Source organism: Sorex fumeus, unplaced genomic scaffold (genome assembly GCF_029834395.1).
Source record: "Sorex fumeus unplaced genomic scaffold, SorFum_2.1 ptg000047l, whole genome shotgun sequence".
In the NCBI taxonomy this organism is placed as follows: domain Eukaryota; kingdom Metazoa; phylum Chordata; class Mammalia; order Eulipotyphla; family Soricidae; genus Sorex; species Sorex fumeus.
The window spans coordinates 16,828,951-16,852,172 of record NW_026606104.1 but is presented as its reverse complement, the minus strand read 5'-3'; the positions used below and the strand labels follow the sequence as shown (position 1 = coordinate 16,852,172).

The 23,222-nt window shown below is 44.8% G+C and overlaps 1 protein-coding gene across 2 annotated transcripts in view; it reads right to left on the bottom strand.

Moving 5' to 3' along the window:
* Positions 1–377: 377 nt before the first annotated feature.
* The window catches only part of MCOLN2 (mucolipin TRP cation channel 2), a 67,115-nt gene continuing 44,270 nt past the window's right edge, over positions 378–23,222 (bottom strand). For both annotated transcript variants that reach the window (XM_056123403.1, XM_056123402.1), the window contains exons 8-14: positions 22,906–23,018; positions 21,045–21,194; positions 19,101–19,202; positions 18,869–18,991; positions 8,193–8,399; positions 6,438–6,559; positions 378–812 (exon numbers count right to left, since the gene is read on the bottom strand). In XM_056123403.1, the coding sequence (XP_055979378.1) occupies positions 776–812; positions 6,438–6,559; positions 8,193–8,399; positions 18,869–18,991; positions 19,101–19,202; positions 21,045–21,194; positions 22,906–23,018 (854 nt within the window). In that variant the 3' untranslated portion in view covers positions 378–775. The remainder of the gene's footprint in view (positions 813–6,437; positions 6,560–8,192; positions 8,400–18,868; positions 18,992–19,100; positions 19,203–21,044; positions 21,195–22,905; positions 23,019–23,222) is intronic.

The window sequence follows — 23,222 nt, the reverse complement described above, 5'->3', positions numbered from 1 at the left end:
TAAATAAATAAATAAATAAAATAAGGAGGCAGCCCACTCAAAAAAAATGTCTTTTTTCTTGATTTGAGTGTACTCTTTAAAACTCTTAAAACTTCCTCTCCTTGGAGTTTCTAATTTGGCAGTGCAATCAACTTTGTTTCTGTGCAAACCAAGAACTAACAAACACACATTGTGGTTGGAGCAATAGTACAGTGGGTAGGGCACATGCTTTGCATGTGGCCAACCTAGGTTGGATATCCAGCACTCTATACGGTCCCACAAACCCTACTAGAAGTGATTCCGCAATATAAAACCAAGACTAAGCTCTGGGCATTTCCCGGTGTGGCCCTAAACCCCAAAAGAAATAAAAATCACAAAAAATAAACTACGTGTCTTTCAACTCAAAACTCTCTTTTAAAACAAACTCTGATTTGATGATAAACACACTTCTTTAACCACATGACTTTAAACACCATTGTTTTGGACACTCTGAAATGTGATCCTTGGCCACCTCAACATTATCATGACATAAATTAAAAGATCAATAGAGAATCTTGTTGTTTCCATTTCATTTCTATTGCACTAATGCCCAGTAGTTCACTGTGGGCTGTGCTTCATTATCCAAGTTTATAAACGGGAACTTTGAAGTTCAGTTGTGGTGAGACAGCTGACAGTCCTCCTCCCCACTTTGCAATTAAATAAGGCTGCCTTTTTGGAAGTGCCTGTCCCAGTTGTTTGGGGGTCCATCTGTGTTGCTGCTGGATAAGGAACTGGAAACGATGGTCTTTCTCACAGTTTAATTAATGAGCATCAAGTGGTCATCATTTCCTTCCCTGTAGCAGGAGGGAGAGGGAGAGAAAAAAAGAACAGTAATTTTTAAATCTTTAAGTTGGAACAGAAATACTCTATTTTAGACACAGGTGTCTAAAACTTACAAGAGTGTAATTTACAAAAGAAAAAACAAGAATGGCATTTTACATTGGCTTGAGTAGATCCTGTTCCACTTTGAGGAGTCATATACTTCATATAATCCTCCAGTTCTCCCTCCCTCCCTTCCTTCCATCTTTGGGCCACACCTGACAGTACTTAGGTGTTCCTCCTGGTTCTGAGCTCAGAGATCAGGGATTACTCCTGGTGGGGTCGGGGGCCATATGTCATGTCAGGAATTAATCCTGGGTCAACCTCACACAAGGCAAACATCATACCCGCCATCTACTATCACTCCGGCCTCCAACCCCTTCTTTGACAAAATCTATTGGCCTATTCAGAGGCTAGAAGAGCAGTTTGGTGGTTTTTTCTTTCTTTCTTTCTTTCTTTTTTTCATTTCTGCAGCTTAGAAGGGGAAAGGTTAACTCAGCATTTGGAGGTAAAGAGGGTGGGGCTCCCAAGTGGTGCTCAGGAGGCCCTAGAGTCCCACTGGCAATTCTTGATTCTCAACCAACAAGGCATGCCAGCTCAAATGCTCGAGGATGCGTTGCTGCTTGGTTACTATGGTGCTGAGAGTCTCCGGGGCCAGTCCTGGGACCATTTTGTTGCCAGGACTCAAACCCCATTTGGGTGTATGTTAGGCTTGTGTTCTAACACAAGCTATCTCCTAGCCCCTCAAGTATCTGCACTATCTCCGAGCTCCTCAACTCTCTATTTGTTCAGCCAAACTTACATTCAAAAAACCCTATCATGCTAGAACTAAGAGATGTTTCACATGTGTCCCATCCTGGTGTCACTCAAAGAACATGATGTTACTCAAAGAGCATTCCTATAAGCAGCAGAATCCGAAGTGAAAACTCAGGCACTCAAGTGATGATCAAGCTACAGGCTATATCACTAAGTCAAGGAGGAGTCAGCCTGTGGTGGTGGCAGCTGGACAGCTGGGCCTAAGAAAGAGTGACAGTGATTGTCAAGGCTGTCCCTCAGGGTCAACAGCTCAACATAATTATTGCCAGGTTCCTTGGGGTCTTTGCAAGGTCAGCTCACTTCACTTCAACTGTATTCTGTCCTTGGGTCAGAACCTTTAAACACATGCAAGAGACTTCATTGGGTTGCATTTGCCTTGCACAAAACAAACCCGGGTTTGATTCCTGGCACCCTATATGTTCCCTTGAATACCACCAGGAGTGAGCACTCAGTACAAAACAAGGGGTAAGCCCTAACTGGGGTTACCTCCAAACAAAATCAAAACAAAACAAAACAAAAAAGAAAAGAAAAGAGGACTTTATTTGAGATGGAGTCGATGTTTTAACTTACTCTCAAGGCCCCAAAACAATCCATTTCCTTTGTAGGATGCTCTGATCTCCACATGCTTCTCAACCAACCTCCTGCAGATCAAAGCTTTGGTCCAACTACTCAACAACTGCTCTAGCAGGCCACATGCATGCCCATCTTTGAGAACAACCACTCCTCGTTTTATTTTCTGCTATTCTGTTTTCAGAACATTCAATACCCTTGTTCTTCAGAACATTCAGTACTCTGGTTGATCTCTTTGGCGGATGTTATTTCATTTAATTCTTCTGTTCTTCATACCAGGCCTCTCCTCAATAATCTGATGGCACTACCTTCTCACCACTCTGCCCCAATCTTACTCACTACCCTCTGTCCAACCCCCACTTCCTGCACTTTCCCCATCGGGATGCACAAAAACACATTCAACAATTTTCTGGGGTCTATTTTGTGGTACAAACCAACTTTCCCAAAATCGAGCATCAAAACCCTTTTGGTCACACACCAGAATTCACCACTACACTCTTTGATGAATATTTTTTCCTTCATAGTTAATGGCATATTAGAAAAGCAACTTCCAAAGAGACTTCCCTTTTATAAGCTGCCTCTTAGGAGGCAGCTGTCTATTAAGAAAATTAATTTCCCTTTATCCTAGCTTCCATGGCAACAATTTAAAGCTCTGAGAGGATGAAATGCGATTTTAAAAACCTGACTCTTCTCAGAAGACCTCATTTGATATTTACCAGACAGCCTTTGGCAATGCTCAATCATCTAATTTCAAATCCCAAGATATAGTATGAATTGATTAACAGAAATTACATCCTGTGGTTTTAAGTAGCAATTATGTTCCCCCATCTTCCTCTAGGAATTTGGTTCAGCGATTCCTTCTTAAAAACATTGGAGGAGGGAATTTTAGTTAACCAACCCACCCCTGACTTCTGATCAAAGCAAACATGGGACAATTAAAACTACGGCCCTCACAGTCCAGAAAGCTAGCACAGTCGGTAAAGCACTTGCCTTGCACTCTACCTACCTAGGTTGAATCCGAGGCACAGCATATGGTCCCCCAAGCCCCACCAGGAATGATCCCTAAGCACAGAGCCAGAAGTAATCACTTAGCACTACCAGGTGTGGCCCCCAAATAAACAAACCAAAAAATTTTTAGAAGACCACAATCCTCATCTGTCACTCATACAGTTCCCAAATCACGAGCAACACTTTGTCACTAAACTCTAGACCAGAATTTTATAAGCTCTTTCCACTTGTCTGAAAAATTTATACCTATTTTTATATGTAGAACCATGCAGAAAATTTTCAGGCAAGTGGATGTCAATTTCTACATCATTCGACATATAAAAAAATAGGCATACAGTTCAAAAACTAAGTGATAATAAACCATAACTTCACATTAGAACACATGTTTAATAACTCCACATTCAGTTATCTGATTCCATCTGGGGTTAAGCCCACAGTTTAGCGTGTAAGGCTCCAGACCATTTTCCTATGTGTCCTGAGGGACACTGAGCAAAAATACAGCCAGTCAATGAGGAGCTGTTGGTGCACATTTCCACCCTAGGACATGCAGCTCCCTCACAGGCAGGCTCCCTGGGGACTGGAGTGATAGCACAGCAGGTAGGGCATTTGCCTTGCATGCGGTCGAACTGGGTTCAATTCCCCAGGAGTAATTCCTGAGTGCAGGGTCAGGAGTTACCCCTGTGTATTGCTGGGTGTGACCCAAAAAACAAAAAAGAAAAAGAAAAGAAAGGTAACTGGGGTGAGGAAGTGTGCACCAGACATTGGGCTGTGGCTTAAGGCACTTTCCCAACAAGTAAGATGCCCTGACTGAGCTCAAAGCCCAGGGCTGCCTCGTGCACTGATGTGATCAAATAGCACACTATTTTTTGTTAGTTTGCTTGTCTTGCTTTTTGGGGTCACACCCAGTGATGTTTAGAGCTTATTCCTGGCTCTGCACTCAGGAATTACTCCTGGCAGTGCTGGGGGACCACCTGGGCTGCCGGTGATTGAACCCAGGTCAGCCACGTGCAGGGCAAATGCCCTACCCGCTGTACTCTCTCTCCAGCTCCACAGCCTACTGTGTGTAAACCCCAGTGAGAAAGGCCTGAAAGCTGAGCGTACATGTTCAGCAAGCATAAGGCTGTGAATTCAAGTGCCCCCCCACTCCTCAAGCAGTGAGGTCATCCTGGCAGCCCTGATGTTTGGAATCCACAAAAAGGGCCCAGAGGACAGATTGGCGACTTAGGAAACCCAGGGTAAGACTAAGGGTATGAGCTGTATTCATAAGGTCACACATGTGCCGAGGCAACTCAAACTAACCTATAGTCTTGGATCCCCTGCAAAGGCTGTAACAGAGTTGTGTTGGAGTTGGAGGGATAAGACAGCAAGCAGGGCACTTGTCTTGCACGCAGATGATGCAGGTTCAATCCCCCACACCCCATTTTGTCCCCTATCCCCTGCCAAGTTGTCACCTCTGAGTGCAGAGCTCGAGGTAATCCCTGAGCCCCCAGGTGTGGCCCCCAAACAAAACAAAACACCAGAGGTTGTTTGGGATGTGGGGATAGCTCCAAGTGGTAGAGCATACACATGCCTGGCATGTGTGAAGCCCCAAGTTTTAATTCCTGGCATCACAGGAGCCACAAGCACTGCCTGGCAGTGAGTGTCCTTGTGCCCCCTGGGCAAAGGAGGAGAAAGAAGAAAGTTTTTTTTTTTCTGTACCACAGATTTGAGAAAGAAAAGCTCCTTTTCTCCACCACTGAAAGGCCCTTAGGGCCAGGAATGCAGTAAAGCACAAGCCTCAAATGGTTGAGATCATGTTTTTGATCCCTGGCACCACAAATAAATTAATAAAATAAATTTAAAATATGATCTATGGGACCAGAGAGATAATACAGGGTTAAGGTGCTTGCCTGGCATGCAGCCAATCCTGGTTTAATCCCCAGCACCACATATGGTCCATGAGTAAAAGAGCCAGGAGTAAGCTTTAAGCATCACTAGGTGTGGCTGAACAACCTGCTCCCCACCAAATTAGAAACTATGGCATCTCTTTTGGCCATTTACAAGTTCACTCTCTTCAATTCAGCAACATAACTCATTCCTTCTGGAGTCTTATCATATTCCCCAAGAGAATTCAACCATGCCACTGTTTTTTTTTAATTAGTGAAACACCATGTGGTACAGTTGTAGACTTACAATTTTTTGTGCTTGGGTTTCAGTTATACAATGATTGGGTACCCATACCTCCACCAGTGCCCATTCTCCACCTCCAGTGCTCCCAGTATCCCTCCCACCTTCCATCCCCCCCATCCCACCCCACCCCACCCCTGTGGCAGGGCATTCCCTTTTATTTTCTCTCTCCTTTTGGGTGCTGTGGTTTGCAAAAGAGGTATTGAGTGTATGCCACTGTTTTTGTCTTTGCCGGGGACTCCAGACAGTGAATTAGTCAGTTTCCTGTACCTGGTAAGCTACCTGGGCTGGAGCAATAGCACAGCGGGTAAGGCATTTGCCTTGCAAGCGACCAACCTGGCCGATCCGAGTTTGATTCCTCCGCCCCTCTTGGAGAGCCCAGCAAGCTACCAAGAGTATCTTGCCCACACCGCAAAGCCTGGTAAGCTACCTGTGACATATTCGATATGCAAAACACAGTAACAACTGTCACAATGGAGACGTTACTGGGCCCGCTAGAGCAAATCGATCAACAACGGGAGGACAGAGATAGCGACAGTGGTAAACTATCGAAGAGTATCCCACCCCCACGGCAGAGCCTGGCAAGCTCCCTGTGGCGTATTCGATATGCCAAAAATGGTAACAATAACAGGTCTCATTCCCCTGATCCTGAAAGAGCCTCCAATACGGCAGTGCTGGGAAAGACGAATAAGGAGAGGCTGTTAAAATCTCAAGGCTGGGACGAATGGAGGCATTACTGGTGCCCACTCAAGTAAATCAATGAACAACAGGACAACAGTGCTACACTTTGACCTGCGCACATGTGTGACCCTAGCTCAGACCCTTAGTCTTACCCAGGGCTTCCTAAACCACCAACCTGTTCTTTGGGTTGGATCTTTCTGTGGATCCCAAGAGAGAGGGAGCTCTCTCCCCTGGTCTGGGAGCCAAGTTCACTGGGAGGAAAGAGGTGCAGAATAGCTGATCATCCAAGTGAGCTGCCTTGGTTATGGGTACAGTGTAACCCGAAAGCCTGAGGATCTCTGGGTCAACCACACACTGACCTCCTCAGACAGCAGATGCAGGATAGGAAGGTCGAGGGCTGCTTCTGAATCTGCTCTTTGCCACTGCCTTCCTTCAAGAATTCCTGAAGGTCTGTTTCAGGAAACCCGTTACGTTGGTATTTCTTTAAAAAAAAAAAGTACACAATGTTATCATCTTTCTAGAGCATGAGAAGTTGCTCCTTTTGTAAACACACCAATCACACCTTTAGTACAACAAAGTCCTCCCCCATGAACAGCGCTAAAGTCCAAGAACTGATACTAATAATGATGACTCACTCGGTCAGTCCCAGAAGGACAAGCCAGGGCCACCATGAGAATCAAGAACAGTCCAAAGGAAAACTCCAGAAAGAAAAATGAGACAGAGCAGGCAGGCATTAATGAAGAAATCAGGCAAATGTTGCAGTTATAGAGTGGACCCAGCCCTCCCTTTCTGACATAAAATCTGTGTGGGAGGTGGTCCCTGCTTCCTTTGGTCACCTTGTGGCTCTTCTGAGACACACCCCCAGCCTTGCTGTGCTGAGTGAGGTCAGCCACCAGGTCATCATCACACTTGGTGCTCTCACAGGGACACTGTCAAATCCATGTCAGGACCCAAAGCACTGCCCGAATGGCCCGAGTATCCCAAGAGCCACAGGGCCCAAACAACATACATAGGTGGACCCTGGCACTGAACCCCTGACTTGTTTGGCCAAGAACTGCTGAGCCCCTCTGAGGAGAAGCCCCCTTCCCCCCCACCACTGCCAAGAAAAGAGACAGGAACCCAGAGGGCTAGGGAATGCAACTCTCCTCTCCACCTTCAGCTCTACTGCTAAGTCATCTGCTCCCACGTGAACACGAACCTCTCACCCGCACTCCCCCACCCCCCACACACAAAGGACTTGGTTGTTAATGAACTACTTCCTCTGAGTCAGCCCAGAAGGGTTTAAGTAGAGGGAACAGCCCAAGACAAGCCACGGTAAACCTGGTTGCTCAGATGCCAACTGCGTCCCGAGAATTTCCTCAGCATAACCATGGGCTGTGAGGGGAACACAACCTGAGGCAAACGGGTGTCAGTCAGAACCCTCATCTGAAAGGAGTCAGAAACCCTGGGTGGCTTAGGAAGGGAGATGCTGAACAGCCACAAAACTTAGTTTGCCACAATTTTAAGACCTGCAGTGTGAGAGTGCAACTGCATTACTTAATGTGCAGGCGCCGGATATCCGGAGTGTCAGGTGGTGATGAGAGCGACTGCCCCAGACCTGAGGGTCAGGGAGCCAATCAGGGAGGTCTCCCTGCCAGAGGGGAGCCCCAGAGCCTCATTTCTCATATACAGCCCCTCCTCATCCTTTTCCTTACTCTCTCCCACCACGCGTCCAGACCAAGCCAGCCTGACTTAGGTGTCATATTTAAAATTGACCTCCAAGACCTAAAAAATTTTTTATATAAAACTTCAGTGTTCAATTAAAAGACACAGAATCCCAATTCTATGTCCTGGAGTGACAGCACAGTGGGTAGGGTGTTTGCCTTGCACACAGCTGACCCCAGTTCGATTCCCAGCATCCCATATGGTCCCCTGAGCACCGTCATTAGTAAATTCTGAGTGCAAAGCCAGGAGTAACCCTTGTGCATCACCGGGTATAACCCAAAAAGCTAAAACAAAAACAAACAAACAAAAATGCCTTTTTGCCAGGAAAAAAGATATCTAGTAGTTTCCAAAGTTCCCATCTTCACACAATTAGCAGCAGTTTTTGACAGGAAATACTGACGATGACTTACCTTAATGGTGTCATAAGAATCTGTAATCAGTGCAATAAAAAGGCTGAGAATCATGTATATAAAGAGGCTGATGAAGGAATATAAATAGAGGCGGCTGAACAACCACACCAGGATGCTCTTCTGCTGGATTTGAGCAAAGGTTGCAAACATGTCATCACCATTGACCAGCGAAAACAGACACTCAGCAACTGTGTTCAGATTTTCAAACTGTGGGGAGAACCAAAAATAGTTTTTGAGATACATTATGCCCCAAATGGAGAGAAGTATCTGGTTAACTTGCCATGCTGAAGCTACATAATTGTTATTAAAATTAACAGGTCACTTTATTTATTCATTTTTCTTTTTGGGTCACACCCGGTGATGCACAGGGGTAACTCCTGGTTCATGTACTCAGGAATTATTCCTGGCGGTGCTCAGGGGACTATATGGGATGCTGGGAATTGAACCTGGGTCAGCTGCATGCAAGGCAAACACCTACCCGCTGTGCTATTGTCCAGCCCCTTAACAGGTCACTTTAAGGTAGCTAGAATAGTGCAAGCTGTAAACGTTATTCAAATTTCTATGCAACAGTGCTACACTCTCAAAACAATATCACTCATTGCTGGGTCTTTTCCTATGCTTATTTAAATATATCTTTGGTCTTATCAACTAACAATTTTGGATTCTGACTTCTTTTTTCCTACTTAACACAAGCTAAACCTTATGCCATTTGCTCTTAGAGAACATTTCTCATATAATAGCTCATTCCCTGGAAATGTCAAACTTAACTATTTGGGATTTGCTATTATAAAAAAACAATGTAACGAACATAATGGTTCACACCCTCATCTGCCCCCATTATTTGGTCTCAGTTATTGACATTTTTAAGGCTACATTCTGCCAAACCAATTTCTGGAAGAAGTGTCACGGCTGTGTTCTACAGCCACTAAGATGGAACTGCATGACATAGTGCAGGTTTGAGGAAATTCTTTCAAATAAATGATTTCCCTGTCACCTTTCCAACCGTGGGTGCATGTAATTTGAGCAGAGTAAAAAACCAAAGATCAGGCCAGGAAAGTGCTCAGTGGGAGAGTTTAATTCCCAGCATTGCAAAAACCAAGGTCAGTTAGGCAAGAATGATCACAGCTAATGCCTCTTAAAGGTTCTCACCCTCTACCTGCGCAGACCACAACTTAGAGAGGAAATAGTTGCTCTGGGAGAGCCGGGGCTGTTCACGAAGCAATCCTCACAATGAGAGCCAGGAGCTCAAGCCGCTCAACGAAGCAGCAAAGGAAGGATTTGCTCAGTGACTAAGGGGACATCGGTGTCGAGACTCAGCGGGGGCTGGGGAAGCCTGTCAGCTCCAGGACACAAAGGGCCTTGTCTGGTCACCTGCAGAGTTGGGAGTGAGGCAGGCTGTAGGGGAAGCCAGTGTAAAACTCCAGTCAGAAGAGTGGCATGATCCGGCCCTGTCTTTTGACATGGGAACAGTGACCTGTGGAAGATCTCACAGGATGGACATGTCTGTCCAGGGCAGACTAGCCGGGGAAAAGGCAGCATCAGGGTTTGGCTGAGAGAGAGAAAAGGAGGAGTCTGAGGGGAAAACTTAGTTATGGAAGGAAAGAGATTATTCATGGGGTCAAGGCTGTACCAGGCAAGTTTATAATGTCAGCCGGATATTACAGACTTTGTGGGATGCAGAAACTGAGTCCAGGCCCGTATGGATCCCCCTGGGGTCCTGGTGTCAGAGGCTGACCAACCACCAATAGCCATGCAGACCAAAAGAACTCAGGCCTTGCAAAACTTCTGTCTCTAGGTCCAGGGGATTGACTATTAGACGGATGTGAAGACCACCTACGTCAAGAATAATGACCCACCAGGCAAAAGACGGCAGTTTTTCAGAAAGACGTGGAACAAGCTACTGGAGAGTTCTGAACCAAATTCAGATCTTAGACAATCTTAGGACCATACATTAAGTCAGAGTGGCTTTGGGGACAGTAAGTCTCTGATGAGTGCCACTGAGGAGAAACACCGACTTGGGAATTGAACAAACTATGTGGGACAAAACAACTCTCCACACACCACTCTCACAGGGATGTGACTTTCCTTCCTGATTTACCTATTTCTGTCAGCGCTTCTCATATCATGCCAAAGAAACGTGCCTCTAAAATTGTCCAGTGCTTAAATCTGTGTTGAATTGATCCGTCTCCTCTCTCTTCAGTCAGCTAAGGTTAATCTGTCTCTTAAAATCATCTCTCTCCACTACTATGAAGTTGGCGTACATCTGGATTTTACAGAGACCTCCAAGGGTTCCTCCACTTCAACCTCTTCGCCCTTCTGGTTCAAGTTGCAGTCTGACATAAATTTCACAGACTAAGGTCTTTGGGTTGTCTCTCTCACGGAACAATATGCAACATCAGGAGGCAAAGTGAAAAGTGAAAGGTTTGGTAAGTTCCGCCTTAGGGGGCTGCATTCCACCCCCCCTCCCCCCCCGTGGTCAGGCCAGTGCTTGTCCTCTCTCACAACGCCAGGTCCGTTTCTTTTTTCTTTTTTTTTTCCACAGTGAGATCACTTTATTACTGTCATAAAAATAAAATAAATCTAAGAAAACAAGTACTGGTAGAGAAAAGGGACACTTCTGTATCGTTGCTGAGAATGAAAATTGGTGCAGCTACTACCCCTTGAGATAGTATGGAGATTCCTCACAAAAGTAAGAGTAACACATGATCAAGAAATTCTGGATATTTATTGAGAAAATGAAACTGATAATTTGAAGAGACCACTCCACACCAGGTTCATTGGAGCATTTGTTTTGCAGAAGTATTCGAGATACGAAAACAAGCCAAATGTTCATTGATATCACTGTCACTGTCACTGTCCTCCCGTTGTTCATCGATTTGCTCAAGCAGGCCCAGTAACGTCTCCTTTGGAGACTTTTGTTGTTACTGTGTTTGGCATATCGAACACATAATGGGTAGTTTGTGAGGCTCTTCCATGCGGGCGAGATACTCTCGGTAGCTTGCTGGGCTCTCCGAGAGGGGCGGAGGAATCGAACTCGGGTCGGCCATGTTGGATGCGTGCAAGGCAAACGCCCTACCACTATGCTATCGCTCCAGCTCGTTCATTGATAAAAAGAATGAAAAAGATATTTAATGGAATACTACTTAATTCACTGTATCACCGTATCACTGTCATCTCGTTGTTCATTGATTTATTCAAGCGGGTGCCAGTAACGTCTCCATTCGTCCCAGCCATGAGATTTTAGCAGCCTCTCCTTACTCGTTTTTCCCAATGCTGCCATATTAGAGGCTCTTTCGGGGTCAGGGAATGAGACCTGTTATTGTTACTGTTTTTGGCATATCGAATATGCCATGGGGAGCTTGCCAGGCTCTGCCATGCAGGCAGGATACTCTCAGTAGCTTGTTGGGCTCTCCAAGATATACAGATAATGGAAAATGGTAGGGAGTGTCCAGAAATATGTTCCTCATATGTGAGGCTTGGCCCAAGCATGTGGAAAGTGAATTGGAGCATGGCAGCAGTTGGGTAGTGGAGGTCAGCTGCCAGAACTGGATCCCTTGGGGCAGGGAGGGCTCTCACCTGCCCCCCTTTGGGGCACCCTGAGGTGAAAACAGCCTGGCACGGAGTCCGGTGGCATGGTTGTGGGGACCTCATTTTATGCTCCCTTCTAGGAGAAGCAGTCGTGAGTTCTGGAGGGTGGCTTCATCAGCCACAACTTCATTAGACATGAAAAAGAATGAATACATATATATGTATATATATTTTTTAAATCAAATTTGGGACAACATAGATGCATCCTGAGGATGCTGTGTTGAGTGAAATAAATTGGATATGGAAAGGCAAGTACCTAATTAACTTTCATGTGAAAAATAAAAACAAAAATAATTAAATATAAAAAAAATTAAATATCATAGGGCAGAAAAATAATTGGTGGTTCTTGGGTGAGGAGACTTGCTAAGGTAGGCAAAATGGCTAAAAGTGATAAAAAAAAATCTGCAGGCTTCTAGTATGAAAAAATAATACAAGGATATGTACAGCAGGGGACCCTAACTGATAATACGATACTGCAGTTTTGAAAGTTGCTAAGATAGCAACTGGACTTAGTATGATGCCATTTTTGTAATGTGCACAAATGTTGAATCGTGCTGTTGCCTGAATCTAATATTGTATGTCAACCGAAAAATCATTAAAAAGTACAAAGCCTACTACTTCACTTACCCTACACTGTAAGTTATCAACAGCCAGTGTGTAAATAGGATATTCTCTTGATGAGACCTTATTGAAAACTGCATCTCTGTCGTGGTCCTGCCCCTTTTATTTCTGCAGGCATGGTACTGATAGATTTGATACCGATCTGCATTGTAGCCAGGTCCAATTCTTCTCTTTTCTCCTGCCATTTGTTCTTGTCACCCAACCTGTTCTTTTTCTTCTTCTCAGTGACCAATTAGGACAAAGCTGAAAGTCTGTTTCAAAACAGGCTTCCTGGAAGCCTTAGGCATTGTGTTCTCACCCTAACAGCTCCCGAGTGAACTACCTGGAAACCGCCCGGTGTTCCACACACTCTCCTCCACACCCTGATGAAACAGCAACCACCACAGCTACCCTCCCAGCTCAGGACAGCTCAGGGACAGGACTCGTAGGGGAAGAACTGGAATCAGATGCACCCCAAACAAGGATCATTCCCGAGCGTTTCTGGCATCAGCAACAACCCTGAAGAAACTGATCTAAATTCCTTCTCCAGAGAGACATGGTGGGAATGTCCTATGGAGGAAATCACTTAACAATATGTAAATTACTTAACAGTAAGACAGGCAGTTCCCAGAGTAAATATCTCCCATCTCCTCCCCTAGCTTTAAGACAATGAAATGAAAGCCGATTTCCCTGGCTAACAATGACAAACCGACAACCGTGACAGCAGCATAAATAATTCATACTTCTTAGTTCCTTCTGGAATCTGACCAACTCCTTTCTTCAGTTTCCAGAACTCCTAACGGTCTGTACCTCAGGTTCCAATATACGCAGACAGGCAGTTCACACGGAACTCATTCTTTTTTTTGTTTTGTTTTCCTGTGCAATTACTTAGTATTAGTCTAAATACCAAATCTAAATCTGTCTCAACATTTATGTTCTCCCCCACTCTACCTCCCCTTCCTCTGTGCATGGGGGATTGATTTCAAACCAACAAAGGTCTAAAAAGGACCATACTGAGTGATCTGATACCACAAAACGTGGCTGCTACGAATAAGACTCGGTGGAAGTGAACTTCAAAAATGTACCAAGTGAGGATAAGAAGAGCTCTCCAGTGCGACAGCTCATGGTTTTCAGTGACTTGAATGCCCAGCACTCATGCCACCCTCCCCTACCACTGCACCATTAGGCTGAAGATCACAAAGAGTAACCCCAGACCGCAATCCCACTGGGTGTGACCCAAGGACCCTAGAAATGCTGGATATGGCCCCTATTACAAATACTCAAGATCAAGAGAAATAAGGTCTCGCTTTGCTTCCAATCAGGAAGGACAGTTTTGCAAAGGAACTCTTGCTTGTGCTCAGAGGCTATTCCTGGCAATGCTTGAATGAGGTGTCAGGGACTGAACCGGGGTCAGCCAGATGCATGGCAAGTGTCTTAAGCCCTGTTCTATCTCTCCAGCCCCAGAAACCATTTTTATTCCCAGTTCATCACCCTCTGAAAACAGGCACTTCTATCTCTTTGTTTCTCGCTCATTTTACAAATATATTGAACCATATTCAATGCCCGCCGGTGGGCACGAGGGCAGGGGTACAGAGAGAAAAGCCATGGTACCTGCCCTCTCATCTCGCCTGCACAGCAAAGACTGGCAAGCTACCTGTGATGTATTCGATATGCCAAAAACAGTAACAACAAGTCTCACAATTTGCTGTGAGACGTTACCGGTGCCTGCTTGAGCAAATCGATGAACAACAGGAGGACAGTGCTACAGTGCTACTGTGCTACCTGCCCTCTGGGACATCTGTCTAGAAGATCTGACAATATTTAAACTTCCAGTAGGCATTTGAGAAATATTAAATGGTACCTCAATTTGAAAAAAAAAAGTCTTGGTAGTTTCTTCCCAGCAAGAACCGAATCATTTGTTACAAAATGATCACTCTGTGATGGAGGAAAAAAAAAAACAAAAAAAACCCCTTTCATCTAAATGTATAAAAACAATCTACAATGGCTTATGTGAGAAAATGACAGAAAAATCTGCCTCAAGAGCTGGTGCTAAGGATCTTATGCAACAGCCAGGTGAAGTGTTCTACCGGACCAGCAGTTCTTTTGCATAAAATAACCACTTGGCCCAAACCAGAGGTTAAAACCTGCGGTGCGGGTTCTGCCCAACTGCCACCCATGGCACGGCTGAGTCCAACCATTATTCAACACTTTGTTCTTCCCATTTGTAAAATGGGGCAATGTAAGACTATCATTCATGCCTCACAGTTTAAAAAAAATAATAAAAATGTGCTCTGGAAGTTTAAGAGCCACATTAGAGTAATGCACTTCCAAACCTCATCTTAAATTATTAAGCATCAACAGTCTCCCGCCCTCTGTGCCTGGACACTTTAAAAGGATGCCGTGCCAAAGTCCATTAGTGCAGGAATGAACATCAGCCCAACACGTATGATATCTCCTCTCTCTTCCACCCAAACCCTTGAAATCGGACGTCTAGCAGGAGAACAGAAAGCTAACATCGGGGTTGGGAGGGTGGGGATGGGGAATGTCCCCCTGCCAGCAGTACAAAATTCTCGTTCCTCCGAGCTGCTCTCAGTTTGTTTGTGTAAAAGAGTGTTTCCACACCCAAGGCTGCTGTGATTCTAAAGATCTCAGGAAATGCTTGCTGTGCAGCCCAGGCTTTCAAAGATCTGTGGAAGGAACATGGAAGGTCTTTGCATTAGCAGTCTGTGGCGGAATCAGAACATTCTGATGGGGTGTGTGTGTGTGTGTGTGTGTGTGTGTGTGTGTGGTGTATGTGTAGGGGTAAGAAAAGTTTTTCACTTCTAATTCAAAGTAGGAACTCTATGGGGAAGAAAAGCACAAAATCCAGATCCAGATTGAAAGCTTCATCCCGGTTCACTAAAGGAAGTGGATCAACTGGCACCCTTACAACTCCCCCTCATGGGATACTGAGGTAGAACATCACATCTGCTGGGCACCTCGAGACAGTGGTGACCCTTGTCAGTGGGGTCATGGAAGGCTGACCCTGGGGACCTTGGAGTCATGGGCCACCAATGACCACAGAGCCCACAGAGTAGTTAGTCCAAATTGAGCTGTGCTGCCATGATAAAGCAACACCTGATTCTAAAGAGAAAAAGAGAGACAACACATCCCAACATTTGGGGGTTAGGGGCTGGGCTGGGGCTCCCAAACAGTGCTCAGGAATCCTGGGGGCCACCAACCAGGCTGGCAGTTCAATAGTGACGATGCTGCTCAGACCCTGCACTGCTGGGGATACCAGGGTCACCCTGATAATGCCAGCGGCATCCAAGGCTGCACCCAGCAGTGCTCGGACCTCCAAGACTATACTGACCATGCATAGAAGGCCATGAGATTCTGGGAATTGAACCCGGATCTGCCTCATACTTGGCAAGTGCCGGACTGTCCTTCAGTTTCATCTCAGCCTTTATTTATTACAGAACACATGCTGAAGTAATATTTTGGGCATACTAGATTAAATGCCTGATTGAAATCAAAGTCATCAGTTTCTTTATACATTTTTATTGAAGGAGAATGCTAAAGCACACCCATGGCTCTGTTTCAGTGCTCCTCACATTTGTACTCTAGCTTTACTTCTTCAATGGTGGGTCGTGATCCCAAATTGGGGGGGGGGGGGAGGGGGGCATAAACAAGTGCAGAGGTCATGGAAAGTTCACAACAATCAAACGGGCTGAGCAACAGAAACCAAAAAGTAATTCAAAATGAACCACAAAATGAATCTGTGGTATCTCTAGCAGCACTCAAAAAATATTTATATTGCGTTGTTTCTTAGCGAAAGTAGGCTGCAAGTGGAAAAGGTTGAGGAAGTCTTGCTACACAGAGCTGGTCCCCAGTGTCCTAATCTCACCTGTCGTTTGAAGGGGACGCATGAGCATACGGACTTGGAATCATGTCATTCCCCCTGGGAAGCCCTGACACACGCCAAGAGCAGTGAGCACTCAGCAGTCCTCTCCCAGATCTATCCCCGGATCAAGTCAAATGCGCGTTTGCAGTAGCCTCTGGGATAACACCAAGAGCCCTACAGAGAACGCACTGGGGTCAGCAGGCCTCCATGTGAATTCTATCTCTGCCATTCACTGGCTGGAGCAATAGCACAGCAGTTGGGCTTCTACACGGCCGTCCCGGCCGACTAGGGTTCAATTCCTCCACCCCTCTCGGAGAGTCCTGAAAGCTACAGAGAGTATCTCGCCCACGCAGCAAAGCCTGGCAAGCTACCCGTGATGTATTCGATAAGCCAAACACAGTAACAAGTCTCACAATGGAGACGTTACTGGGCCTGCTACAGCGCTACAATGCCATTCACTAAGTAAGTGTGCACTCTCAAGAAAACTATCTAGCATATGAATATCCCTATTTTCCATAAAAAAAAAAAAATGTCCCCCATGGTGCTACTGGGACAGTAAACAGTGAAGGAGGAAAAGGTACTTGGGCATCTGACCTAGTACATAGAGTGTAAATTTTAGCAAATTTTATTTGTGTAGAGTATCATAGTAAATTCAAGGAACTCTAGCTGAGTACCTTTAAGAATAAGGAGGGGAGAGGGCAAAGACAGGCCCCTCATCTAGGCCTGGGGTCAGTGCATTCAGTCAAACGCCTTAGGCGCTGTATTTATTCCACACAGAGCAACACTGCCCTCTAGTGACAAAAATGTGTAAACGCATCCAGAGCATGAGGCAAAAATCAGAAACAAACAAAAAAGTGCAGTGGGGGGCAGCTGGGGGATATAGATTTCCCTGGGCACAAAGACAGTAAGTTCTGCAGATCAGGAAGATCTCTGCCATTCCATATCTATATATATATCTATATCTTGGTGGGATAATAGAACATCAGGTAGGGAACTCACCTTGCACGTGTCTAACTAGATTTGATCTCTTGACACCACATATGGTCCCTTAAGTAGTGATCCCTGAGCACTGAGCCAGGAGTAAACCCTGAGCACCAGCTGGTGTTTTCCAAAATACAACAACCAGAATAGTATATCTAAGAACAATTTTTACTCATGAATCACCTTTAAAGCAGTGGCATGGAAACTGAGGGATAATAAAATGATCAAGGTTTACTATTTACCCAGAGATTGTCATTTTGTTTGGCATAGAGTTTTCTCAAATAGAAGAAATAGCCACCCTATTTGAGCACATTCAATGAGATTTTTTTAAAGGGGAGAAAGCCTGGCTATAATCCTAAAATTTGATTTGAGGTTTGTAGATTGTTCATGCTTTGTGGATAGACTGCAAACTAAATTTAGTCACACATTTTGTTAACGTAATGTTTGTGCTCAAAACAAGGCTGAGATGTTATATGAACTTTAAAATTTTTTTTGTCTTTTTTTTCACCCCTTTCTTTTTAAAGAGCACCTAAGACAAAATAACGGGACACTAGGCTGTGCTAAGAGAAGACAGACATGCTTCATATAGTGCCTAACACATAAACATAGAGTGATAGTTGCTAACAGTTTAATTGTTGTTCCAACTGCAAAATGCTAATGGAATAAAATCTGTAAGTTGCAGTAGTAACATTGTTTACTTTTTTTTTTGGTTTAAACCAAGACCTACCCAGGCTGGGGAGATAATATAATGAGTAAAGCACATGCTTTGAATACGCTGGCTCTCCAGTGCCCCATATGTTCCTGTAAACCTATCAGGAGTGAACACTGCACATAGAACCAAAAGAAATCTCGAGCACCGCCGGGTGTGGCCCAAAAACCCAAAAAGAAGAAAAAACATATGAAACAAGGCCTACCTACTGTATTTCATTTCCTGATATAGTGGTACATCAATATATATGTATATATATATTGATATATATACACACACATATATATATTTTATATATATATACACAGTTGACAATGTTGTATCATTTTAAAGCATAACATCTGACGATAACACTTTGATATTCCCGTAACTAGGATACCACTGAAAGCCTTGAAATAGTTTAGAATATAGCCACTGACTAGTCTATAAGAAATCACAAAGATGAAGCTATGGTCAAAACCACCTTCAAAGAAAGAAATGGGTAATAATTTAATCACATACCTGATAGGAACATTCTGAGTGATACTGGTCCAGCTCCACTCCCCTCAGCTAACTGGAATGAAAACCTTGCTACTTTAGAAAGATTTTGTAATAATTTCCTCACGCAATTTTTTCTACTTTTCCCATAGTGATCTGAACATTTCTCATTAGGTGAACAGTGGGATTAATATATTAGCCCTTAAACCAGTTCCAAACAACTCTGAAATGTGTGCTCTAGAGGCTGGGTAGTCCTTGGTTTGACACCCTGATATCACTCTGGCATCCTGGAAAGCAAAGGGAAACTGAGGCAAAGACCTGTGCTAATTGGCCTCAAAACTGGGTGCAAGGAATAAAGGGAAGGAGATCTGGGCTGGAACCCCACTGTCCAGGGTCAACAGTACCTCATCAGAAGAAGGAAAAATGAGCACTGCATACCTTGGCATGATATGGTCCTAAGACGATCCAGCCACAGAAAGTATAACCCAGATAAATCATACCAGCACAAGCGCAGAAGCGAAGAACTTTTGGCAGGGAGGCCTGCATCGTTAAAATAAGTACCTGAGAAGAAAATCACACAATGGGGGAAATGAGAACGTGGAAACTCAAACCCAAGAAAGAGATAAAAATCAACCCCAGTTGGTCAAAAGTAGTTCTGCATCCTCCTTACGTTATAAGCTTGGAAGTAGCCCAGGTATCTGATGACGCCAACCCAGACAAATAGTGTAGACGTTCCAAGCAAAATGCTGCACAGATCATAATTTGTGAGGTTCTAAGGAATGAAACACAAGACACAGTGTTACTCCACTCAGTTATCAACCTCACTTTAAAATGGTTAAGAATGACTCTCTTGCCTCTCGATGGGTGATACTAAGAGTTTAAAAGAAGAGAAAAGAGGGGCTGGAGCAATAGCACAGGGGGTAAGGCATTTCCCTTGCACATGGTCGACCTGGGTTCGATTCTCAGTATCCCATATGGTCCCCTGAGCACCACCAGGGGTAATTTCTGAGTGCAGAGCCAGGAGTGCCCCTGTGCATCGCTGGGTGTGACCCATAAAGCAAGAAAAAAATAAAAATAAAAATAAAAGAAGAAAGCAATAGCACAATTCAAAGCACATTTAACTCCTTTTAGCATATTGATTGATTGAGCTGGTTTTTTGCTTTGTTTTCTTTTGTTCTGGGACCACACCTGGCAGTTTTCAGGGCTGACTCCCAGCTCAGTACTCAGGGGACCATGTGATGCCAGCCCTGGGCCTCCCACATGCAAAGCACGTACTTAATTCTTTGAGCAATCTCCCAGCCCTAAACCGATTTAGAAAATAATAATATCCTTAAGTGGGAACTGCATTTACCTCTAACTTGGTAATGGAAAAAATATAAGTACTTCAAAATACCATTCAGTTACTTTTGAAAGAAAGCTCAATATGATTGCAAATCCTGCTCCTACTCTTCAGAAATTCTTGGTCTAATTGAGGAGACCAGAACATGAGCACAATTCTAACATGCTAAGTGCCATGAGACATGCAGTGCCCAGTTCATGATAACCAACTGGGTTCTCATGGGTATAGCAAATGGGTATGGGAGACAGAGCTACAGGTAAACGAACTGACACTGGAGAAAGCACAATGATAAGAGCTGGCAAGATACTGAGAATTGCAATGTTGATGGGTCAGTGAGCACTGAGGTAAAATAAGGGACACCAGCTAGATAGTGAGGATGTTGGTTCAATATCCTGACATCACTCTGGTACCCTGAAAAGGAAAGGGAAACTGAGGCAAAGACCTGTGCTGACTGATCTCAAAGTTTTGTGTAGGAAATAAAGGGAAGGAAGTCTGTGCTGGGACTCCACTGTCCAGGGTCAATAGAACCTCCCCTGAGGAAGGAAGAATGAGCGCTCCACATCAACCAGTTGAAAGGCAGCATTCATTCCAAGACGGTCCCAGGAGGGTGAAAAAGAGTCTTATAACACTTCCAGGAAAATGACCTTAACAGCTGTGCGCCCACGTCTGAGAAACATGATTGAGGCAGACCAATCTAAGAGGAAGCTATTAGAGCAGTCCAGGCCTGAGAGGAAACTAATGTGAAGAAAGTCAGGATGGAGAAGAGGGAACATTCTGGCTGTCAGGAGTCTGTTCAGGCTTGTTCACCGGCAGCACGGTGTGGAGGGGAGAAGGTCTGGCTGGCAGAGTGAAGACAGTTTTGAGATGAAATCAGTGACTTGAGGGTGTGCACTCATGTAAACCTTCCCTCAGCCCAATCCATCACAACACCAGGGCTCAGCACGATCATCACTGACTGTTGGCTGGACTGGTTCGCGGGTCAGTTGCTCTTTCCACACCCAAACAGCCATCCTCTCCAAATTTCAGTTCCTAAGTGGATGCTACGCTTAGTATCCCAAAGGATGGTCATAAGATGGTCATTCTTCACAGAGCATCAGCTTCTTTATTTTGCCTCAGAGGGATTGAGCAAGGAAGACTTCCCTCTCACAGGCGTGAGGAGGAAAATAAAACATGAGAATCACATGATAGTCTCCAAGATGGTTTTTTATATTCGAGAGCCTCAGGTTTTCTGGGAGAACAGAAAAGACAACGGACTATGAGTAAGGCAACTCTCACCTTCGCTTTGATTTCCATTTTTAATATGGATCCAATTATTGTCATGAGGTCGCTGATAATCACGAGGATATACCATCCGTTGATGAACTCCCACTGGTCAGCATTACACACACGGCGCTTGTACTTTTCCAGGAAGAAATTTAGAAATCTCTGAGGAAATAAGTCAAAACATAGTTTATCAACCACACTGTCTGCTGGAAAGAGACAACCAGTGCAAAATAGTGCACCTAGCTGTGAAATGTTAGGATATTGCCTTTTTGCACTCTGTAGAACCATGTCAAGAGCAGGCATGATGCTGAACCACAGCAATAGTACAATGGGTAGGGCATTTGCTTTGCACACAGCCGACCCGGATTCAATCCCCAGCATCCCATATGGTCCCCCAAGCACTGCCAGGAGTGATTCCTGAGTGCAGAGCCAGAAGTAACCCCTGATATCACCAGGTGTGACCCAAAAACCAAAAAAATTTTAAAAAAAATATTAATAATAATAATAATTTAAAAAAACAGGCATGATGGCACCCACCTTCCCAATGATCCATTCCCCTGGAAGCTCTCAGGTCTGTGAAATATCTCAAATATTAAATGCTCATGATCAGCTCCAACCAACTCGTATAATATCTGACACAGAGCACAGTACAAATGCATATGTAACATATTGGTTATATATTATCAACTCATTCCATCTGGCAACCACCCTGAGGGAGGCAGCATTAGACCTTTCTTCCAGAGGAGGAAACTGAGACCAGAGAACTTAAGTCAGGTCCAGGCAGGCCACAATGGGTTCCATGGCGTCCCAATATTCTTCCTTACTCTGGTAGAATCAGGACCCCAACCTTGGATTCAAAATTTCAAGGGATCCAAGGTGGATGGATAAGAAAGATGAATATTTATTCAGTACGTTCCTCAATGTACAGGGGTAAGAAAAGTACAATGCAGACCTCAGGGTCTCAGGGTCTCAGCTCTAATCAACACACGAGTCATGAGCCAGGATAAGATTTGCGGTGAGTTGGAGTATTTATTCAACAGAGGCCTAATGTTAAAAGGTATAAGTGGGGCTGGAGCGATAGTACAGCGGATAGGGCATTTGCTTTGCATGCAACCGACACCTGGGTTCGATTCCCCGCATCCCATATGGTCCCTCGAGCAATGCCAGGAGTAACTCCTGAGTGCATGAGCCAGGAGTAACCCCTGTGCATCGCCGGGTGTGACCCAAAAAGCAAAACAAAAAAAAAAATGGTATAACTAAACCCAGGGGAGAATTTTTTGAAAAAAAAATACTACTTGACAAAAAAATGGAATGCAGTGGGCTGCAGATGGTACAGGGGTTAGGGTGCATCACCTGGTCTCCTGAGTCTTGCTGGGGAAAGCTGAAAGATCTCAGGAAGCCTGAGGCTCCATACCACAGGATCTGAGCAGTACCACATCCCCAGGCCCTTGCAGTGAACTGCCAGCCAAGCCGATTATTTCCAGCACGGGCTCCCAGACTGCTTGAGTACTGCTGGGGAAAAATCCCCCCACCCTGACCCCCCAAAATAGAATATAATATTTTGTGCTTATTACTCACATACCACGCCTCTATGCTTAAGATAACTCCTGCACGTAAAGAGACCTCATTTATTCTGGAAACATTCAAGAGCTTGAGTTCACTACTGTGCACCTGTGTTTACCAGTTCAGTTTTAAGCAGGGTAATTATCTGATCCCCTGACACACCGGAGCCTTTATCACTTCCTGCGCCTCCGGTGTTTAATGCCTCCCAGGGTGGCAATCACACGCAGGGGTCTAATCTATGATTTAGTCAAGGCTCGAAAGCAGCAGGGACCCCAGCGCAGGGCCAATGGGAGACCGAAGGCACACTCACCCTGCGCAGCCGGACAGCGAGCACGATGGATCTGGTGCACAGGATGAGGGACGCCGAGCATGTCACGATGACAAGCGCGTCGAATATGAGGACGTACTGCGTGTTCTTCTGGACTGGGGAGATAAACGTTAGCATGAAATGCACCCGACGTGGGCATCATTTCCAAGTAAGATGGCAGTCTGGAAAGAAGTTTACACAGTAACTCCTTAAACACAAGAAACAAATCAAACGGCCTGCAGTCCACGAGTAAGGCAAGGCAAGTCTGGGAGTTAGATGTTCAAAAACACATCCTAGGTGTATTACAATGCGTTTATAAG